The sequence below is a fragment of the Carassius auratus genome, chromosome 14, assembly GCF_003368295.1.
Source record: "Carassius auratus strain Wakin chromosome 14, ASM336829v1, whole genome shotgun sequence".
NCBI lineage: Eukaryota > Metazoa > Chordata > Actinopteri > Cypriniformes > Cyprinidae > Carassius > Carassius auratus.
This window is the reverse complement of record NC_039256.1, coordinates 718,940-741,078: the sequence shown is the minus strand read 5'-3', so window position 1 is coordinate 741,078 and position 22,139 is coordinate 718,940. Positions and strand designations below refer to the sequence as shown.

Genomic DNA, 22,139 nt, shown 5'->3' with positions numbered 1-22,139 from the left:
ATTTATATATCATTCATGTTCATGATAGGAGAAAAGCAAATCACACACTGGTGAAGCTTGTTGGTCAGAATGGTGTAAATGCAGAAAACCAGATACCAAACACGCATCAAATTACCACTTTTACAAACTTATTGCAAATGTTTTATTGAAAGTATAAGCTATCAAATACAATAAACAAATAATCTAATACAGAGGTATTGGGTCCCGAGCAGCAGGGTCGAATGGGGTTCTAAGACTTCTGATGTAATACTATTAAAATAAATATTAAGTTGTTTGTGTCTTCTTTTATCAATTTTCAGATCTTGTTCTTTGTTCTATGGATGGCTCAGAAACAGGCAAACAAGAGACTATTAACTACTCTCATTCCTTTCAATTATACAAAGTCAATAAAAAAAAAAGATAATGTAAAAACCTAAACCCAAGTTGGTCAATGGGGTGATCGCCTCTCATTACCCCCAGTCAGAGGTGGGTAGAGTACCCAAAAACTTTACTCAAGTAAAAGTAAAAGTAATTCTAGAAATATTTACTCAAGTAAAAGTAAAAGTACTAGTCTTGAATAGTTACTTGAGTAAGAGTAAAAGAGTATCGGATAAAAAATCTACTCAAGTAGTTAGTTACTAGTTACTTTGGGTCATATATACGGAGCCTTTTTTTATATAGATATATAGACAAAAAATGTATGTAATGTATGTGTGTGTGTATAAATGTATATATTTCATCAGCCTTTAATCCAATTTATGTAATTTATTATAAAACCCTGTCTGTTTATTTAAGTAACAAATATAGGTGTCATGACATAACATATTTTTAATACGACTGACTTTATTTTAAATGTGAATTTAACATTGAAAGTTAATGTGATATAAATATTGCTACTAATCTTTCATTGTTCAGAAAGAGAGCAAATAACATTTACATTATTAAACATAATTTTCACTGACAGTCTAGATTTCATTCACTCTCAGAAACTACCATTAAAATCACTGAAACTGTTAACACTGTGAAATCAATATCTTAATTATAGATTCGTACACACATCTGCACTTTGTTGTTTCTGACGAGAGAATTCGGCAGAAAGAGGTATTCATTAAGTGAGCGAGTGAAGGAAGCACCGGCATTTCAGCGATGACTCATCGGAACACCTCTGATTGGCCATTGCATTCAAAAGCTCAACAGAACCGTGTGTGATTGGTTAATGCGCAGCGCTGTAAAAACGCGTCTGTCTCTGGCTCAGCGCCAGCAAGCGATCACCCAGATCTGAATTTAGCAGCTGATGATATGACTTGCTGAACGTACTCGCACTGGTGTGATTGTATTAAAATTAAAAAATTAATAAAATCTTAATCGGCTATTCTTTGTCTTTTGGAAGCTGCATTCAACCTGTTATAAGCCACACACGTACAACAAACTAATGTCACAGTGGTATCGTGTACTGTAATCGAATGTAGCCCAAGTTATTAAACAGTAGACAGCACACGCGTTCATCTAATAAGGATCTCCATCGCAAGCAAAGAATAGCCTTTGCAGATTAGCTTTCAATTCAGTGCAGTTCCATAGCCCCGTTTTCAACGCGGCTAATATTCTTAAACGTTACAACTCTGAGTGAACCGCTTCAGAGCTCAGCGCGTGCAGCATGGAACTGAACGACTCAATCAAACTGATTCATGAACCAATTCACTCGTTTGCCAATTGGTTTGATCAAGCCTTTGAACAGAGTTGACTCAAAAGAATGAATCATTCGCGAATGGGCATCGCTCATTGTCGAGAGAAAAGTAGATGGCGCGTTTGGAATAAACTGAAGCATTTATTGCATTAAGATAAAGTAACGAGAGGGGCGTCGCCCACAGTAACGAAGTAAAAGTACAGATTTTTCCCAAAAAAATGTACTCAAGTAAGAGTATAAAGTACCCATCTTTAAATATACTCCGAAAAGTATTCGTTACCCCGAAAAATTACTCAAGTAAATGTAACGAAGTAAATGTAACTCGTTACTATCCACCTCTGCCCCCAGTACACTGCATGTCAAAAGATGCACAACAGGACAAAAAACATCTTGATGTGCAAATACAATTTAAGTATATATATAGATTTAATTTACATTCATCATTATTACATTCATTACATTCAGGCTATACATTGTTTTTTTTTTTACCAGTATGTGTGTTCTCTGGGAATTGAACCCACAACCTTTTATGCTGCTAATGCAATGCTCTACCACTGAGCCACAGGAACACTTTGTCACATGTCAGTGTTCCCTCTCCTCTGGGAACAGCCAACACAAATTTGTCAGACTGATTTCATGTTGGCAGCCATTGGCATGGTCAGGGATTGCAATCAGGGAAATGTTACTTGACAAAAGGATAGGCATGAAATAACATCTCTACAGGACAATTCTGGAATTAAAAAAAAAAAAAAATTGGTAGAAGACTACATTTGTACCAGCATTAGACATATGTTTAACTGTACAGGAAAACTGCACATGTACCAAAGCTACCACCAGAACAAAGTTTTTTTGCAAGTAAAAGCATTATGTTCTTTAAGAGAAGATGCTGTCACACTGTGTGGTAAGACTTGGAATATGGCATCAAAATTGCTGCCATGTGGCGGAGTGACTAGTCCTTGGACTGTGAAGTGTTACATTAGCTGTATTGTAATTCCCATCAAGTTTCAAAGAAACTGAAATGCTAAGCAGATGGCCGAATGGGAGGCGTGCATGTGGTTGTCTGAGCAGCAGGGCAATCTTGTCCAAAGCCAAAAACTCACAGATCTAATGACAAAATGAGTCATAACCACTGTCTAAGTGGGCCTTATGCTTTCATTGAATGCATGTGAAAAATACAACAGTCATGACTTATAAATTATGAAAAATTCATGAGTTCACTGTCTTCTCTTCTCTTGGCTGTGCTAAAAAAAATAGGAAAAATAGGAATACAATAGCTTGAATGACCTCAAACTTACAGACATGGACTAGACGCCACAAAACAGACACTAGCAGAATGAGTGGATAAGACCAATCTCTGCAAGCATTGTGAGAAGACACTGAAGACATCCTGGTCATCCACTGCACCCAGGCCCATCTCCAGTCATCTTGACACTGGATCTGGATGGGAATTGTGAAGAGAGAGTGTGGCTGACGCTGCACAACTCTCCCTCGTATAAAGTGGTCAAGAAATGGGAGGATGAAAATATTCTCAAAGTTTACTTTAATACTCAATATTTTATTGATAAAAGCATATTGCAAGTTTAAAAACTCAAAATCAACTTCCCCCTTTAAAATATGAATTATTAATTTCTACCCTTCTAAAATTCCTTGGTATTCCTCGACATTTACCTTTACATGCATCATCATTTTATGTATTGAAGGAGTTTTTTTTCTGAATAGCTCATGTCTGTCCATCAGTCACAGGAGAGATACCGCTGTTAGGTAAAGCAGGGGTTTTCAAAGAGAGTTGGGTCTACCTTTTGACACAACATACACAGCTCTGTACCCACAAATTTTTTACTCATTTTCAAAAGAATACAAATTCATTTTTTAGAAGTAATTTTCCTAAATCAGTATGTATATAGTGCAAAGCACACACACACACACACACACACACACAAACACACACACACACACACACACAATTAGCTACCTAAATGGGGACATTACATACACATCTATTGCTATATACAAAAAGTTATACACTTTTTAACCTAAACCCACCCCTTCCCCTCACAGAAAACTTTCAGCATTTTTAGAAGGTACACACACACATATTGGTTTACAGCATTTTTTATACAAATACAAGCGCGAGTGAAGCTTTAATACCAAACAAGAGCTGTTGATTAAGTTCATATGCTCATGCAGTGGTTGTGTGATTTGAGCTGCTGTTCAGTCTGTATTTCACAAAGTTTGATGAGAAATGGCCTTGAACACAATGTTTTTATAGAAAATATTTTAGTTTGTTATAGAAAAAAAGTTATGCTCAGGGTCCAGAGCCTCGATCATAACATAATAATAGGACTTCCTTGTAGAGACCTCTACTATCGCAGGACCCAGTGCAGCAGAGTGCATTGCAGGGCAACACTTGATGGGTGAGTGTGGAAGCGGGTAGAGACTTGTGTTAGCGGGATGCAGGAGTATGAGGGTGTACTAACACTAGGTCATTTTTAACTGTGCCTGAGCGCGTTTGACCCCCACAGCCCCGTTTGTTTGAGTAGTGTGATCGCTCCGTGCCACGCTCGGTTGGAAGAGCAAAGGGTCAGAGCGGGTTCATTTATATATAGATCAGTGAGTGCGAGCGCTAACCGCTCCGGAGCATAGAGCTTCTGATATGTGCTGCATGATTGCGTGAACATTTCTGAGAGGGAAAAGTGATAGATTTGTAAATTATGATCATGTATAGATTTCCAGGCACAAGTCTGGAGATGGTTACATCTCTATTATTAAGAAGTGGAAGGTATTTTGTACAATACAGACCTTCCCTGGACCAGGGCGTAGCTACAAACTGGATGTAAGAGCCAGGAGGAAACTGATCAGAGAGACTATGTAGAGCAACTCTGAAGCAGTTGCAGGCATTTATTATAAAGAGTGGTCATTGTGTGCATGTGACAACAATATCAACAAATTCTCCACAAATGTGGCTTGTATGGGAGGGCGGCAAGAAAAAAGCCACTATTCAAGAAAGGCCACATGCAGTCACGACTGAGCTTGTTTGGCCTCAACACCAAACAATATGTCTAGCGGGAATCCAATCCAGCTCACCATTCAAATAACAGCTTTCCTACAGTAAAGCATGAAGTTGGTAATATTCTGTTATGGGGTGTTTCTCTGCAGCAGGGACAAGCCCTTATTAGGACAGAAGAAAAAATGGATGGGGCAAAATACCATCAATTTCTTAAAGAAAATCAGCTGACCTCTGCCAGAAAGTTGTCAATGGGAAGAAGGTTTACTTTTCAACATGACAATGACATGCACACAGCAAAACTGAGCAGACAGTGAATGAAGGAGAAAAAGGTGAATGTCCTTGCATGGCCTAGTCAGAGCTCAAGACTTAAACCCCACTGAAAATCTGTGGAATGACTTGAAGACTGCAGTCACCTTAAAATGTAACTGAACTTGAGCAGTTCTGCAAAGAAGTCTAGATAGATAGTTGGTAAATACATATTCCAAAAGCTCATTTTACTTGAGTATATCTGTATATCTAGTCTCATATTTAATCATGCACTTGGACCATACAGTATATCACAACAAGTCTATTAAAAAAGCAGATGTGCAGATATACCATTATTAAACTACAATTATTCTTAAATAGTATGGTTTAGTTTAGTGGTAAAAAATTTTTTTATTATTATTATTATTTTTTTTTTATAATAACAGAAGTGTGAAAGTCATTTTATGTTGAGGGCCAGATTAAAGATTTCCCCTTGTAAGGGCCAAAATTACCTTTTGTTAAACCTTAGTTTGCTCACAAATACATTGATGTTTTTTTTTTTTTTTTTTTTTTTTTAAGATGATGCTAGGTTGTTTTCTCTACAAAAATGATATCTCTTTCATTTTTTGTGATAACAATAATTGGATAATTAGTATTTTCTTATATTGTACCTTGGTTGGTTGAAGCCTCTCATCATAATTACATAAATATAAAAGTAAAACCGCTAGAATGTGGCAGCAAGTCATCAATACAACACAGCTATCATCACTTATGCGCTGCTCAAGATTAGTTAGGCGTCCCGAGGTATAACAACAATGCAAATATATGACCAATTTGTTTTGCTTTAAACTAAAAATAAAATGTTATAGTGAATTCACTTTATTTAATTTTCAAAATAATGTCTTGTTTATTTTTATCATTATTGTTGAAATCATCCTGCGGGCCGAATTGGACACCTTTTTGAGTCGTATTTGGTATGTTTCACATATGGGGAACACAGACTCTTAAAATACGCAATTAAAAGTAACCGCAAGATATACAATTTCAAGCTCCTGTCATGGTAAAGGGTACGACTGGGCTGCTTCAGTTTTCTGTGTTTTGTGGAAGACCATTCTATTATTTATTCCCCTCCCTATCCCTTTATTTTCCAGATAACAAATATATATATCAGGGCTGTCAAAAATAGCGCGTTAACGACGTTAATTAGTTGTTTGTCATTAATTACGTAAATTTTTTTAAATGCATTTCACGCATGCGCAGTGTGACAAATTATTTAGGTCAGGAAAGTCTCGTCGATCTCTGACTTCTCAAGATAAGAAAGATAAGAAAACACCGAAGAAGCTTAAGGTTTTACCCCAGTTACTCTCAAATACATTCATGCCAAGCTCAATAACAGAGAAGACTTTGGTAGTTGATACGCTGGAGCTTCTTCCTGTTATAGCGTCCTGTGTTTCACACTGCACATGTGCAGAACGCCTACATGCAATGCAGCGAAAATTACAGCTGTTTGGGGAAGCATTTGCATTTTTACTTGGTTTTACTGTCACTTGAAGGCTTCAGAACGCGAAAATATCGATCCTAAAGTATTGTGGCAGAGCAAATGAACACCTCCCAAAAACAAGAGTGCCCAGAGTGCAGAGGGCGAATGTTTGTGTTTCTGAGTTCATTCTTTCGAGTTTCTCTATGCATAATTTCATAGATATGTGGCTATATTTAACCACTGGTTCACCTAAAACTCTTACACTATCTGTAGTTAAATGGCATAGTTTGATATAGTGCTCAGGTAAATTTGATTAAGTAAATGTTAAACTTTTGAAATTCAGAAAAAAAGAACCACATATTGATGAATCAATACATGAAAATTATGTATCTGTGTCCTGTTATTTATCTTTTGGTATGCATTTCAGAGAAAAAAAATGGTTAGGATTCAGGTGTAATTGCAAATTGTGATTAATCCTGATTAATCCACTGAAAATTCTGATTAATTTGATTAAAATTTTAATCATTTGACAGCCCTAATATATATATATATATATATATATATATATATATATATATATATATATATATATATATATATATATATATATATATATATATATACACACACCGCAAATGCAGCAATTGGTAACTGGTAAATAATTGGTAACAATCAGAAGGACAGAATTGCATTATCTTGATAGAAACTGTAAGGTCCTCATGAGATCATGCAATCAGATGTTAAATTAGAAATTTGGCCAATTGTAATGCTTTAATTACAAACAATAAAAATTTTCATATTAGCCTATTTTTTTTACAAACCAATATAATATTAGCAATACATTGTTAAATATTTGAGATGTAAATTTAAATAGAGGAAAGAGAAAAGTGATTAAGAAAGATAAGCAACTGACCTTTTTACCTCAGAAAACTATGATGCAATGGACTTTACATCCAATGGATATTCGTTGTTGAACCACCCTGCACATTCAATCTGGTAAAAACTGTCCCAAATATGTCCAAAATTTAGTCTTTGAGGACTTAAATTTCAGTTTACAGGCTTCTAGAGTATCAGAGGTTCATTTGACAAACAGTAGGAGGTTGCTGAGTGTCATATTCTCTAAAGTGCCGTAACACATTAACAGACACAAGATAGTGTGAACCTTGACAACAGAGGTCAACCTGCCTCACAAACCCCTGAGGTCAACAGGAGTCAGATACCAAAGGAATATTTCAATGACTGCCCTAAAGTAGTCTTTTTCTATGTGAAGGAACATATAACAGACCTAAACCTGCTAGAACAGTCAAAGTGCGGCAGACCACCTGGTGATGGTTAAGTTATTACATAACCAATAGGAACAGCAACTCAATTCATGATACAGATTTTATGATATGATTCTCTCACAATTTGTTCTAAACAACATTTCTGGGAAACTCCTACTTCTCGGTTCTTTTCTGCTACTTCCAATGACGATTTCACTTGTGTGCCCCGTCGTTTAAAATAATATGACAATGTTGAACACGTTGAGTATAAAATCCTCCAGAATTTGGGGATGTGCGCATGCAGTCTGTGGAGGTTCATGGAGCGGAGCCAGGCGAAAATATAAATGACCATTTAGAGTGTGCACGGATCTGCACTTCTGATTTCTACCGGAAAGCAGTAAACCATCCAAGAATCTCTGGCATACTCATTTCAACATACTATGATTTGGGACGTACTAATTCTAATTTAGAATATTATTTAGGACGGGTAGTATGCAAATTAGGATGCATTAAGTCGGTCTTTCTAAAGACAGTCAGTTCCCCTCAGAGATACATTCATGTAAACACCCACCCCAACATATTTGAATCGTCACATATTTGCATCGATGTTCAACTGGCTTGGTGCATCATTACATCCCTAATAACCAACGTAAACTGGGGCAATTATAAATGGACTATTCCAGACTCTGAAATCTGACTGGATGAGCGATATTTAAAGCTGTTGCCAAATAGCCAAATACACACACACCTGTGATGGCACCTCAATGTAATTCTGCATTTAATTACTTTTTAATTTCAGCATTGCCTGGCAACCGTAAACAGCCATTTAATTAAACTAGTGAAATGGAATGATTTTTTCCAGTTTTTATTAACAAAATCTAACTGGTCATATGCTACAATGATTATGGGCTATGTGGATGGGGCTATGACGACTATGGGGTATTTGTGGTACAAATCAGAGTAATGCATGGTCTCTGTATTTGTTTTAATGGGGAGCTACATGAGAGAGCTGTCAGTGACTTCAATATCGTGAGTACAAGTGATCAGCATGTGGTAGTTAGTATGCGCATATGGATCCCAGACACAAAAGTTTCACTGAAGTCATCAAATAGGATCCAAATCCTACGAAGCAAAAATGTTGGATATATTGTTGACAAAGAAGGAGGTTTCACAGCATGTCTTTGTTCTTGGATGTTTCCATTTGACTTGCTTTCTCAGTGAGACATAAACACCAACAACAACAAGCCCAAACTGTGACATCTGATATCCCGAGGTCAAAGGGTGGTTAAACGTGGAAACCAGCATCTATAATGAAATGACATCCTCTGTGGAAAGCAGCTCACACACCTTACAATTTTTTTATTTCTGTAAGGAATTTCCATATTTAGAACGTTGTAATATATTGCTTATACTTACGCAAAGTGCTACAAGCAAATGTCTAATCCCTCTTGATCACAAAGGTCTAGTGGTAATCCCCTCTTCTATTTATATGGCACAATGCTGTTGTTCCTAAGAATTCAGTTTTTAAAAAAAACAATATGTTCAAAATAGGTTTAACATATTGTAAGATTGAATGGAAGCCATGTGAATTTGAGATTAATGAGAGGTGAATTTGATCTTCTAGTAATATCGCTGCTTTAAGGGAATCCTTGTTAACATATCAGCAACATTACACCTCACCAAATCTATTTGAAAATATTAAATTGAACCAGATTTTTCCTGAAAAAAAAAAAAATGTCACAGGGGTTGCCAGATGTTTTCTAGGGTGCTATGTTGTACATTAATGGTCCAAGTGCCAACTCCTAGTCTCTATAATATTCTGCAGGGTCAGTTTTGTGCCACACTTTAATACCTAGGGGGTTTTCACATCTTTCACATAACTTTTAATATGATTAATACAAGCTGTGACGAGTTGTCTCTGCATGGCTAAAAGAGAAACCATCCCTGTCAGAAAGATGGATAATTTCAAAAATGTCTTTGCATCAATGCATGTCACAACAGTAGAAGAGCTTATCAGCTTATTAAAGATACAAACATCTAATGTTGTATAAACAAGGGCATTCATTTCACAGTGATGTCATTAGTACATACAGACATACAGTATCTATTTCAGAAGCTCTAAATAAGACAGCTGTCCTTTGAATGCTATTTTAATCCACTTTAAAGCAACTCCAAACTGGCCTGTGGGTCCTCGTGTCACCTATCCTGCACAAGAATAACACCCCCCTGAGAGCTTTCACCAGAACACAGGGGCCCTTGGGGGAGGTGGGCCATTCCCCTCTCCATGGGAAAGAGACGTTGCAGGTTATTTTTGGGCTAAAGCACCCATTTCCATGTAGTTTGTTGACCTTGGGTGTCAGGCGTGAAGAATGTGTAACTGGTGGTCTTGCTATCTTGTAATAATTTAAGTGTTATGAGAAATCTAGTCTTACTGATGGCCAATTCAGTTCATATAACAGTCACTGAAGAGATCCCCCAGCAATATTCATCAATCTGGAGCTCTTACGCAGCAGTAAATGTAGCAAGAGCTGTGCCAAGTGTGCAACTCCACAGCAAAATAAAATGACAGCTAACTAAATGATGTAAAGCCAATTAGTTTTAAGTTCATATTTCTGTCCTTTGAAAGTATATAATAGCTAAAAGTCAAAGCTAATAGTGAGATTACAGGTGCATCTCAATAAATTAGAATGGAAACGTTAATTTATTTCAGTAATTCAACTCAAATTGTGACACTTGTGTATTAAATTGTTTTTTTTTTTTTTTTTTTTATTGTGGTGATTTTGGCTGACATTTAACAAAAACCCACCAATTCAATCTCAACAAATTAGAATACCTCATAAGACTGATAAAAAATACAATAAATGTTTCTCGCTGACGATCGGTAACAGTTAATAAATTAAACTTTTCCCAAAACCTATCGCGAGTAGCGCTACAACATCACTAGTGATCGACCGATGTATCGGTTTACCGATATTTTTCCCGATATTTAAGCATTTTTCCATAATCGGGTATCGGTTTTGTAATATCGGATTCGCCGATTTACGGCGCCATCTTGTGGCCGTTTTGAGATTTCCGCCATTGCAGCCCGGGCGTCTGAGGTGATCAGTCAACAACAACTCAGTGCACAGGTAAAGTATATGTTCTACTTGGTTTGCTTTAATTAATCAACTTTATTTAACATAACAGACATGCACAAATGAGATCTGAGACATAAATTCCTGATATAGTTAATTTATGCAGCTTGTTTCTAAACAATTGAGACGAACTCATCGATCAGTTACGTAGTGTTCGTCATGTCCTGCTCCAATAAAGACGTATCTTTAAATGAATTAAATAAAACAGACATGAATGAGTGCATGTTGAAAATAAAAAAAAATGTTTTTTTTATTCTTTTATTATGTGTTTTATGTTCTGTCGCTGTTATTCTGTTGTACTGCGGAGCTTCTGTCACGAAAACAAATTCCTCGTACGCTATGTGTAAACATACCTGGCAATAAAGCTCATTCTGATTCTGATTCTGATTCTGAAAAGCGTTGAATTTAATTCTCTATCTGTTGTATTTGCTCACCATTAGTCTAGAAGAGAAAGTTCGTTCATATTGCTTAGCAACTGACGGATGATCTGGAGGCTTAAGCACGGCCACTGAATGAAACTTTTGACAAGATTATCTTGTTTAAACACCCTAGATTATATTTTAATTTACTACATAACAATTATTTCGCTAATACACATATAAATATAGCCTACCGCTTTGTGGAAATTAATTATTTATTATCTCCATGCGCGATCGCGGTTGATTAAGTTATAATCAAACAGCACTTTGTCAGCTGGCATTTCATGATTAAACATTAGATTAAATTTAGATCATAAAATGCCAACTGACAAGTGCTGTTTAACTTTATATAGTCTCGGGAAAAAAAGTTTGTTCATATTGCTCAGCACCTGACTGGGTTGATGATCAGGAAGCCTCAAGCAATGCCACTGAATGAAACTTTTGACAAGATTATCTTGTTTAAACACACTAGATTATATTATCATTTACTACATAACAATTATTTCGCTAATACACATATACATATACCGCTTTGTGGAAATTAATTATTTATTATCTCCATGCGCGATCGCGGTTGATTAAATTATAGTCAAACAGCACTTTGTCAGTTGGCATTTCATGATCTAACGTTAGATTGAATCTAGATCATAAAATGCCAACTGACAAGTGCTGTTTAACTTTATATAGTCTCGGGAAAAAAAGTTCGTTCATATTGCTCAGCACCTGACTGGGTTGATGATCAGGAAGCCTCAAGCACGGCCACTGCATGACATTTTTGAAGGAAGCAGGCTTACAGGGCAGAATGCTGAAAGACTCTGTTTTCTACACTAAAACCTAGTTCTGCTTAACTGGGAGTATTAAGTTACACTACTAAATAGCTATGCACTCCTAAATAGCCCTCCCGCCCCCACCAATATGTTAGAATCATTTTTGTGCTTTATTTTTTTACCCGTTTTTATTTTTTTACCTCATCAAAGCTTTTATTTTAAAACAAAGACACTTGCACTTGCACAGTGCACTTAAATTTTTTGGACTCAGACCCCTCTATTTATTTGTGTATAAATATAAAGTTTTTTTTGTATGCAAGGAAGGAGTGATTGTTATAAATAAAATGTTTTTTTTCAGCTCATTTGTGTTGTAATAATTGTCAGAAACAGAAGTATAACAGTAAATAAATATCGGTTCTGCATATCGGTTATCGGGTACATAAACATGCAAATAATCGGTATCGGTATCGGTTATAAAAAATCAATATCGGTCGATCACTAAACATCACCTCCATTCAAAATGTAAAACAAACTCTCTGCGAATAGCATCCCATTTCTCCATGTCCGCTGTCGTTTTCGATATGTCTGAAATGTATGCGCACTGTTTAGTTAAATGTCGGTGAATACCTTCAGTTTATCTATCCATTAGATGAGTGTAAAAGTGGTGTTCATTACTATAGCAAACATGGCAGTTTTCCAGATTCCAACTTTAACACTCGTTGCAGTAAAACACCAATAACCTTTTTTCCTGTTCACACAAATTATGCTTACAGGAGCATGATTATTGATTAATGTATGGTAAATGTTTGATTTCTTGCACATTGCTATGTTATGAGCTCAAACCGTTTCACCATAGTGCATGATACTATATTATCTTTTGACATTTATTAATCACATCTTTTTTTATGTGATTATAGCTCACCTGGAACAGCATTGCACTAGCAATGCGGAGCACTTGTGTATGAGTCCTGTTATTTTCAAATGTGATAGAGCATTAACGTTTCAGCACCTAGTTTTTTAATATCTGATCTGCCGCAATACATTTAACAACCTTCCTAATAAAACATTGCCAGATTTACATTTATCTGTTTTTTTATAAAACTAAACTTGCTTTTAGCTCCGCTCATTGACATTTTGAAAGTGTTGCGAAACATTTAAAAAGCAACGCAATACCATTTTGCCGAAATGTCACAATTGATACATTTTTCCTGGGCTGGTTAAATCAGTCAGAAATCTTTGCCATTGATTATTTTGTTTTATCTAACCTTTATTATGCAGATATATATATATATATATATATATATATATATTTATAAATTGATTTTTAGTTAACATTTACAGTACTACTTAATTTGAGAAGGACAACTACAATTCAAATTCAAATATAAGACCTGCTAGTGGAACAAGCCTCCTGGAGAGGGGAACACAATAGCTGTAGTGACCAACAGTGGGACCGTGCATGTCAGCGTTACTGTTTTGGCAGTTTCCAAGGCACATCACTATCACATGATCTGCTAAAACAGCTGCAGCGTGTGCAGCCGGGGAAGTCTGAAGATAGCGTGCTTGTTTTCTTGCGATTAAATCAGCTTATTTTGGCACCCTCTTGAAGTGTTCCTCCCTTACACAAAAGTATTGTGAAGGGGACTGTTTCAAATACAAAGAAGACAGTGGAAGGATCTATTCAGATACAGCATTCTGTTTTCCACATTCCAGAACCCTTCCTTCCAAGTCATGCTAGTCACGTAGATATTACAGATATTACATGTTCAGAAGGATATTTCAACACCAACACCAACTTTAACTGGTGAAATGACATACACACACACACACACACACACACACACACACACTGGACAGATGGCCAATCCACCACAGATGTTGTTTATATATATTGTAACAGTTGTAAATCCTCCATATCATTCTTCCATATCTTGGCTTGTTTTGAAATGTTCCACTCTGTATTTTAATAGATAAAATACATATAAGATAACAAACATAATTCTAGATGCAGTTAAATGGAATAGCACCATTTCTACCAGCTGATAAAATTGTCCTATCATACTGCCAGGCCCAATGTATTACAGACCATGTAAGTGTAGTATGGAGAATTAAACAACACAGAGAGTAGCACAGGGATACTACATCAACAGGTATGAATGTAGTCCACCCACTGAGAAACAGCAACACAATTTTCCCCAACAAAACTGATGAAAGATGAAAGGCTGTCAATTTGTTCATAGCAGGTCAGAGCTTATTTTGCATTACGTAATGGTTTCCCCAGTAGACTGTTGAAATGATGAAAGGAAATTAGCCTTTGGTTTTTATGGTTTCTGGTCACCTTTTGCTCCTCTACCCAGGCCCAACATCCGTGCATACATGCCCTTTTTTCTTTCTTCTTTTCTCAGCAAACCATGACATCATTTTCAATTATGTGTGGCAAAAAATCTGGGCCGCTCGTCATCAGTGACTAGTCGACTTGAAAAAAAATCACTAGTCGTTCAACCCCTAATATACACACACACACGCACAATTGTACCATTTCACAAGGTCAAACAGTGACAGTTTGAAACATATTAATTTACTAATGTTGGAAGCAATAATAGCAATTGACAAGAGATGCTGCTATTGTATAGATTCAGGTGGTCTTGAGGGTAATCTTGATCTTTAGCTTGTAGGCCCTAGTGCCATTCAATATGGATATAATCTCACCCATACCATCGCAGAATTAAAACAGGCTGCATGTCATTTCACTTTAACTTAAAACATGTGGACCCACTTTATATTAAGTGGCCTTAACTACTATATACTTACATTTTAATTAATAATTTAGTACAATGTACTTATTGTGTACATACATGTTTTTACATTGTACTTATATATATATTTTTTAAAACTACATGTAATTACATCTGTATTTAATTTCTGTAATTACATTTATAATTACACTGTTGACCCATACTTTACACCTTAACCCACCCTTAAACTTATCCATACCTCCAACCCTCTCCCTAATCTTACCCCCATCCCAACTCAGTTGCACTTTATTTTACAGTACGTGCACTAGCATGTACTTATAGTGTACTTACAGTGTATTTATCTAAGAAAGTTCTGGTAATACAAGGTAACTACATGGGGTAGGGTTAGGTTTAGGGGTAGGTTCAGGGTTAGTACCTAGTTATTACATAGTTATTGTAATTACTATAATAAGTACATAGTATGTACATGAGGAACAGGACTGTAAAATAAAGTGCTACCCCCACCTCTATAGCAGCAAAAGTGTTTTACAATACAATATGAACACAATAAGTACATTGTACTTATTTTATGTAAGTACATAGTAGTTAAGGCCACCTAATATAAAGTGGGACCAAACATGTTTAAATGCAATAGTCTTCACTGACATGAAGACTTGGTCCTTTTAGTACTGTATATTTATAAGTGCATTCCTTTTTTAACAGCTATTCCACTAACTTTATTTACTGAAGGTTGTGTCATCCTAAAATTGATTAACTGTTAGTTTCAACTAGACATGTGCCGGTATTCGGTAATGCAATGTACCAAGGTAATGAATATCCACGATACGGTTATTGTGGGCACTTCTAAATACAGTGTAGAACTATATATTACAAATTATTACGAATTTGGAATGCATTTTAAGAATTATTTTCCCATTAACTGGTCAAAATGCACAACACCACTGTATGCTGCTTGAAAGAGCTGTACGCTCTGATGTAAACAAGCACGCATGAGAAGCACATGGGGAACTCCTGAGAGACGCGCTGAATGAAAGCACGTTCACTCACTGACAGCAGATGGCGCTAAACTGCAGAAAATGCAGCCTTTACCCTGGAAATTGCATAAATAAAGCAGCTGCTACTTTCTTAAATTAATTTAAAGAGATTTAAATAGCCATTAAGCTTTTGTGGACTTGCTATGGTGTTCATCACAGCTCCAAATACTTAAAGGGGGGGTGAAATGCTGTTTCATGCATACTGAGTTTTTTACACTTTTAAAGATTTGGATTCCGATGCTAAACATGGACAAAGTTTCAAAAATTAAGTTGTACGTTTGAAGGAGTATTTCTGTTCCAAAAATACTCCTTCCGGGTTGTCACAAGTTTCGGAAAGTTTTTTTCGAGTATGGCTCTGTGTTAGATGGAGCGGAATTTCCTTATATGGGTCCTAAGGCACTTCTGCCGGAAGAGCGCGCGCTCCCGTATAGCAGAGCACTGAGAGCACTACAGACTTCACTGATCAGAGCGAGAGCGTCGCAAAATGTCACAAAAGGAGTGTGTTTTTGGTTGCCAGGGCAAGACAACCCTGCACAGATTACCAAAAGAGAAACAGCATTAAGGGACCAGTGGATGGAGTTTATTTTTACAGAGCATCAACGGAGTTGTGCAAGTGTTTGTGTTTGTTCCCCTGCATTTCGAAGATGCAAAACAAACAAGGCCCAGTTTGACGCCGGATTTGCACATGGTTTATTTCTTAAGGATAATGCAGTCCCAACGAAAAAGGGTCACGATCGTGTGTTGGAACTGCAGGCGGTGAGGAAAACTGCTTCAAATATCTCTGTGTTGTTAACTTAGCTATCGGCGCGTAAGCACATCAAGTAAACAACATGCGATGTTGGCATCAAACTGCACTTTCCACATGTACAGCTTAAAAAAAAAGACGACACAGTGGAACTTAGTCATTTTCCAAAACCGCTAAGCAATATATAGTTTTAGTACATACCACATAGAGACGTCGTTGCTGATGCTGCTCTTGTTAAATTTCAGCCTCTGGATCTGATTCTGGATCATAAATATACGCTGAATCTGACTGTTAGCCATGGTTTGTTTTGGTTGGTTTTGTCCTCACGGTAATGTCACAGCTTCCAAACGCTCTCAACGCAAAAGCCTACTGGCGCTCGTGATTCTCGTGAAAACCGGTACAGACTATCTTTCTCTTATGAATATAATAAAACTAAAGACTTTTTGGAGTTATGAAGAATGCAGTACTACTCTATAGGTACTCAAGATTAACAGGATATTGAGTGAAAACGAGCATTTCACCCCCCCTTTAAATATTTAGACTTAATAGGCTATTTATTTTCTAATAAGAAGAGTAATTTATAATTCTAATAGGCAACTGTTATTTAATGAGCTAATATGAACTTTTTTTAACAAAGATTAATAACTGTAGCAAATGTAGCTATTGCTCATTATGAATGTTAATGCATTAACTAAGGTTAACTAGTGAGGTCTTATTGTAATACACGTATACATGCACCTATATGTTCACCTATAATAGTTAACCTCCTCCTCCTTCCTGCACCATCCAATGATGTTTGATAGGGTGTCCGAGATTTTAATGTTTTCCTCTTTTTTTTTCGCGCACAAATTTTTTAGCGGATAGGCATTTTCATCCACACGGATCTGGCAGAGTGAAACCGATGTTTTGAAACCGGTCCCAGAGTGGATATATTTGAAAACACCGCTTTTACGTTTCGTCTCGACGGCGAATCCGTAACGTACATTTTCTGAAAATATGGCATCATTAGCCCACGTCTCGCCCTATAGTCAAACACCACTACATCACGTAACAGCAACAAAAACATGAACAAACACTGAACGCTAACATTAACACGGATTAATAAATGTATTGTTCGATGTTCGCTTGTGTACCACGCGCAAGGTTTATCAGCAAATCCATGTCTTCTCCGTTTTAAGTGCATCTCTGTGGCAGAATTACAGCGCCACATGCTGGTCTGGCATGTATACTACATCGGTTTCGTGTGGACGCTGATATTTCTTGAGACAAGGGAAAAAAAGATCGGGGGTCCGTCTCCGTGTGGACGGGGCTGAAGAAATAACGGGTACTTACGGTTATGGATAGAATGTAGCGGAGTAAAGAGTATTTTTGCCTCTCAAATGTACTTGAGTAAAGTCATGACTCATGAGTACTCCCCAAAAATGATACTCTAGTAAAGTACAGATCCCTCAAAATTGTACTTAAGTACTGTACTCAAGTAAATGTACCTCGTTACTGTCCGGCTCTGTATATCATGTTAATATATTGCCATAGTTAAATTCCATAACATGCCAATTACATGTGATACAAATTTCACATGTTCGCACATACATAAGTTCTTGCATAATTTTTTTCGTTAATTCTTAGTTTTTGCCTTGATAATAGAAAATATGAGCTAGGCATCATATATGACAGTCAAAAATTAGATATGAGCTACAAAATGACCAGATCCTGCCATTAGCTATATAGCCTAGAAGACATATCTTGTATGTATAGGGCTTATATGTGGATAAGAAGAAGCAATACAGGAGACCTATATTTACTGTATATGCACATATATGCATTTCAATTTTGCCTATATGTGCATATACACTGCATATAGGTTTCATATATGCGCATATATCCACATATAGGTTCTTTCCATGTGGGAAGCCCTACCATTCTGCAATTTACCAAAGAAAAACTACAGAAAATTGAAAAAAAAAAAAAAAAAAATTATCTGAAGGCCCTACTTAAAGGACCAGCATAATGGGTTAAATCTCTGTAAGGTGAATGCACGCAGGCACTATAAATATAGATTAGTATATACTGCTAGCTGTCACGGTCGGTGTTGTTTCCTCTTTATTTGCATGTCTGTGATGACTACAACCAGTATCTGGTCCTTATCACTCGCTGTATGACACTTTCATGACCTCTGCTCTGGGATGTGTTGTTAACCCTCATTAAACTTTGTGCCTGTTTGCCTGACTATCACAGAATAGCTGCTACAAACCATTTGAAGAATTCTAATATATATAAGGTATATCCCCTCCCTCTAAGATATAGAATAAATCTGATACTCTATAGACATTTTATTTTACAACACACTTTTTAGTTTTTTGCAGTTTGCAGCTGACTGGCCTGTGACTCAGTGGATGAAGGAATACAGACAAACTACTCATATGACTACAAGCCTTAAACAATGCAAGTATGTTCAAAGAGTCATTACTCAATTAAACAAATGAGAAACATACATTTAAAAAAACACACACACACACACGGTAGAGCCCTGCGTCTGTATTTGTCAGCAAGAAAACACTTGTTTTACAGAAAACATGAAATTATTTGATAGGCTACAATAAAACTCATTCAAGTGAAGATCACTAAAAAGATGTATAAAGATAAGCATTCAAAATGAACAAAATGTGTCTACTTTTATTTTAAACTGTTCACTATTGCTATTAATAAAAGAAATAGCACATTTTGTTATTATTGTTCTCATTACAGTATATCCCACATTAGCTGCCATCTGCTGGTAAGATAATGGCAATAATTTCAAACTGCCCTCTAACGGTTGTGTATAATCATTTGCTCCTCGAAATCTTAGACAATTTATACTTGGGCTAATTCTTGAAACTCTTTATTGAAAGATTTAATTCATATTTAATTTCATATTTTACATAATGTTAGTTAGTCAGACCAAATGTTTTTCCAGACTCCTCATTTCTGTACTTTAAATAATTGTTCCCCCTCTCTTCTCATCAAGGTCCTGGGAAAACCACAACCTTGCCAACTCTGCATAGCTCAGAAGCTAGTGGCCACCCCTCTCTCATCGTGGGAGTTACATTTCCTGTTTGACTCGAAAATTATGTAGAACAGTGTCCATTCTCATGGAATTTTCCAAAAAATATTTAGAAATGGCAACCCAACAATATTATAAACTATTATAACAGAATGGAGAAAAGAGTTAGAAAAAGATTATGGATTAATAATAATGCCACAATTCTGAAGTAAAAACAAAGGCCACTTCAGCAGTCTCTGATTGTGTTGTTTTTAAATAAATAATTATACAATTTTAGAACTGGGTTATATCACAGGCAAGAGTGCTGATGCTCCCATATTCAGACCAATGCACAACTGCAAGTGTGATGTTGCTTTCATACATCAGTTTACATTTAAAATTACATAAAAAAAGTATGAATGATGAGTGTAATACGAGCATAATCCAGACATACTAAATTGGTAGGTTATCCGGGTACCTTTTGCCTACTGTTTTAAGAATATTGTGAGATTGGACATACTACTCACTTTCACAAATAGTGGCGAATTGGGCATATTCAGATGAAGCCCATATTGTTAAAATCTGTGAAGCGTTATTTGATCATAGACAGTGTGATAATGAGCTACATCTGTAGTTACACTGCTGGGATACCTGTGAGGGGATCTGACGTCATACATCCACGAAAACGTCTCAGAAAAAAGTTACGTTACTTCCAAGAGTCAGAGTAGCTCAAGCAGCATTTGAGATGTCACTCGCTTTGTTATTTTGTATCTAATGCGGTGACATATTGAACTGTTAAAATAATTTACCATTAGCTACAGGTCTATACACAATATTGCTATTATAATCAAATAAACAAATAAACCAGACACTCACCTTGCAGACTTCTGCTTTGCCACTGAACTCTTTTCTTGTGAACTGTCCCTTGAGCGGAAACCCCCGTGGAAGATCCGTTATTCCCCATCAAAACACTTCTAACTGAATCTTAATACAACCGAATCATTCCAAACAGCCGTCACGGAGCTGTCTGATCTCGATACAGACTGCAGTGGATACTGCGGAGGAAAACCGAACAACCCGCCTAAATTCAGTTTGAAAGCTAAAAACACATCACACGTGTGTTTGTATCTCTCGTGAGCTGTCCAATCGCTATGCCCGGCTTCTCGTGTGAACGCCCCAAAGCTCCTGACAAACACGGTCCCTCCCGCTGACCCGCCTCAGTCGAATGTGTAGAAATGTCCAGCTGGTGGAAAATGTTCTATGTCAGGCGCCACGTCCAACTATTTTAGCATACATCCGATCCCAGTGTGATTTATCCCAGTATAACGAAGGGAACAAGTTTAAGACTTGAAACATTTTAAATCAAGACAATTGTTACACTAAATTCAAGATTAAGTTCGAGTTTCATTCTCACAAGACAAAGATAAATTAAAACAATTTTCAAAAAATACTATACATATATAAAATCATAATTTATGTATACAGGGCAAAAAGCAAAAACTGAGAGGGAAAAAATAAATAAATGTCACATTTGTTTAGAGCAGAGCCCTGCAGTTTAGTTCCAGCCCTTCTGCAACTTACATAAGCCTATACCATGTAGTTTTCATTAGTTGGATCAGGTGTGTTTAATAAGGGCTGAATTATCTAAACTCTGCAGGGCTCTGGGCAGCCAGGAATTGAGGTTAACACCTCTGGTTAGGAGCATTTTCTGTAACTACAGCACAAGTCAAGCTGCAATACCAAACAAAAGCACACAGAGATGCCAACAGACCACTATACCATCTTAACCTGACCTTATACAGTTCCATTCAGAATTGTTAAACAGAGCAAAATGAAACATTAAAAAAGCAAATAAAAACCTTCTGAATTGGTTGAATTTCTTCTGTCAGAATGCTGAACGCAGCAAACTCCTATAAAAAACAGGCTTCCTCAGCGAGTGTCCATTATAAAACACTTGCCAGACATGCGACCATACTGAAATGTGCTTGTGCAGAAAGCTATCAGAGAATGCACATACACTGTCTGTTTATCTGCTGTTAAAGGGCTTATATGATGCTGTTAAAAAGAACAGAATTTTGTGTGATTTAAACATGATTCAGTCCAAGGTTTTTATTTAGCACAGTGGCTATATTAACAAATTATTATTATTATTATCCTATATTCTCTTATATATTTTATTTGACCTTATGGTACAAATAAATATAAATAAAAATAAATAAATAAATATATATATACATAAAACCAACAAAAATATAAACTAAATTATATTATAAACTATCATTTTTATTATTATTATTATGCGTGTGTGTGTTTATTTATTTATTTATTCCCTTAGGTCAAAAATATGTGTGGGACGTGGCCTGGTTAGAGAGTTGGACTCCTAACCATAGGGTTGTGGGGCTGAATCTTGGGCTGGCAATACCATGACCGAGGTGCCCTTGAGCAAGGCATCGAACCCCCAACTGCTCCTGGGGTGCCACAGCATAGTGTGTGTGTGTGTGTGTGTGTGTACACAGACTTCAGATGGGTTAAATGCAGAGCACGAATTCTGAGTATGGGTCGCCATACTTGGCTGAATGTTACGTCATATAAGAGGAAGGAAGGAAG

General features: G+C 36.5%; 1 protein-coding gene across 1 annotated transcript in view; it reads right to left on the bottom strand.

Annotated features, from left to right (window-relative positions):
* LOC113113378 (E3 ubiquitin-protein ligase NEURL1B-like) overlaps positions 1-20,736 on the bottom strand; it is a 48,142-nt gene extending 27,406 nt beyond the window's left edge. Inside the window, exon 1 of the mRNA XM_026279523.1 lies at positions 20,409-20,736. Within this exon, the coding sequence (XP_026135308.1) occupies positions 20,409-20,496 (88 nt within the window). The 5' untranslated portion in view covers positions 20,497-20,736. The remainder of the gene's footprint in view (positions 1-20,408) is intronic.
* Positions 20,737-22,139: the final 1,403 nt, after the last annotated feature.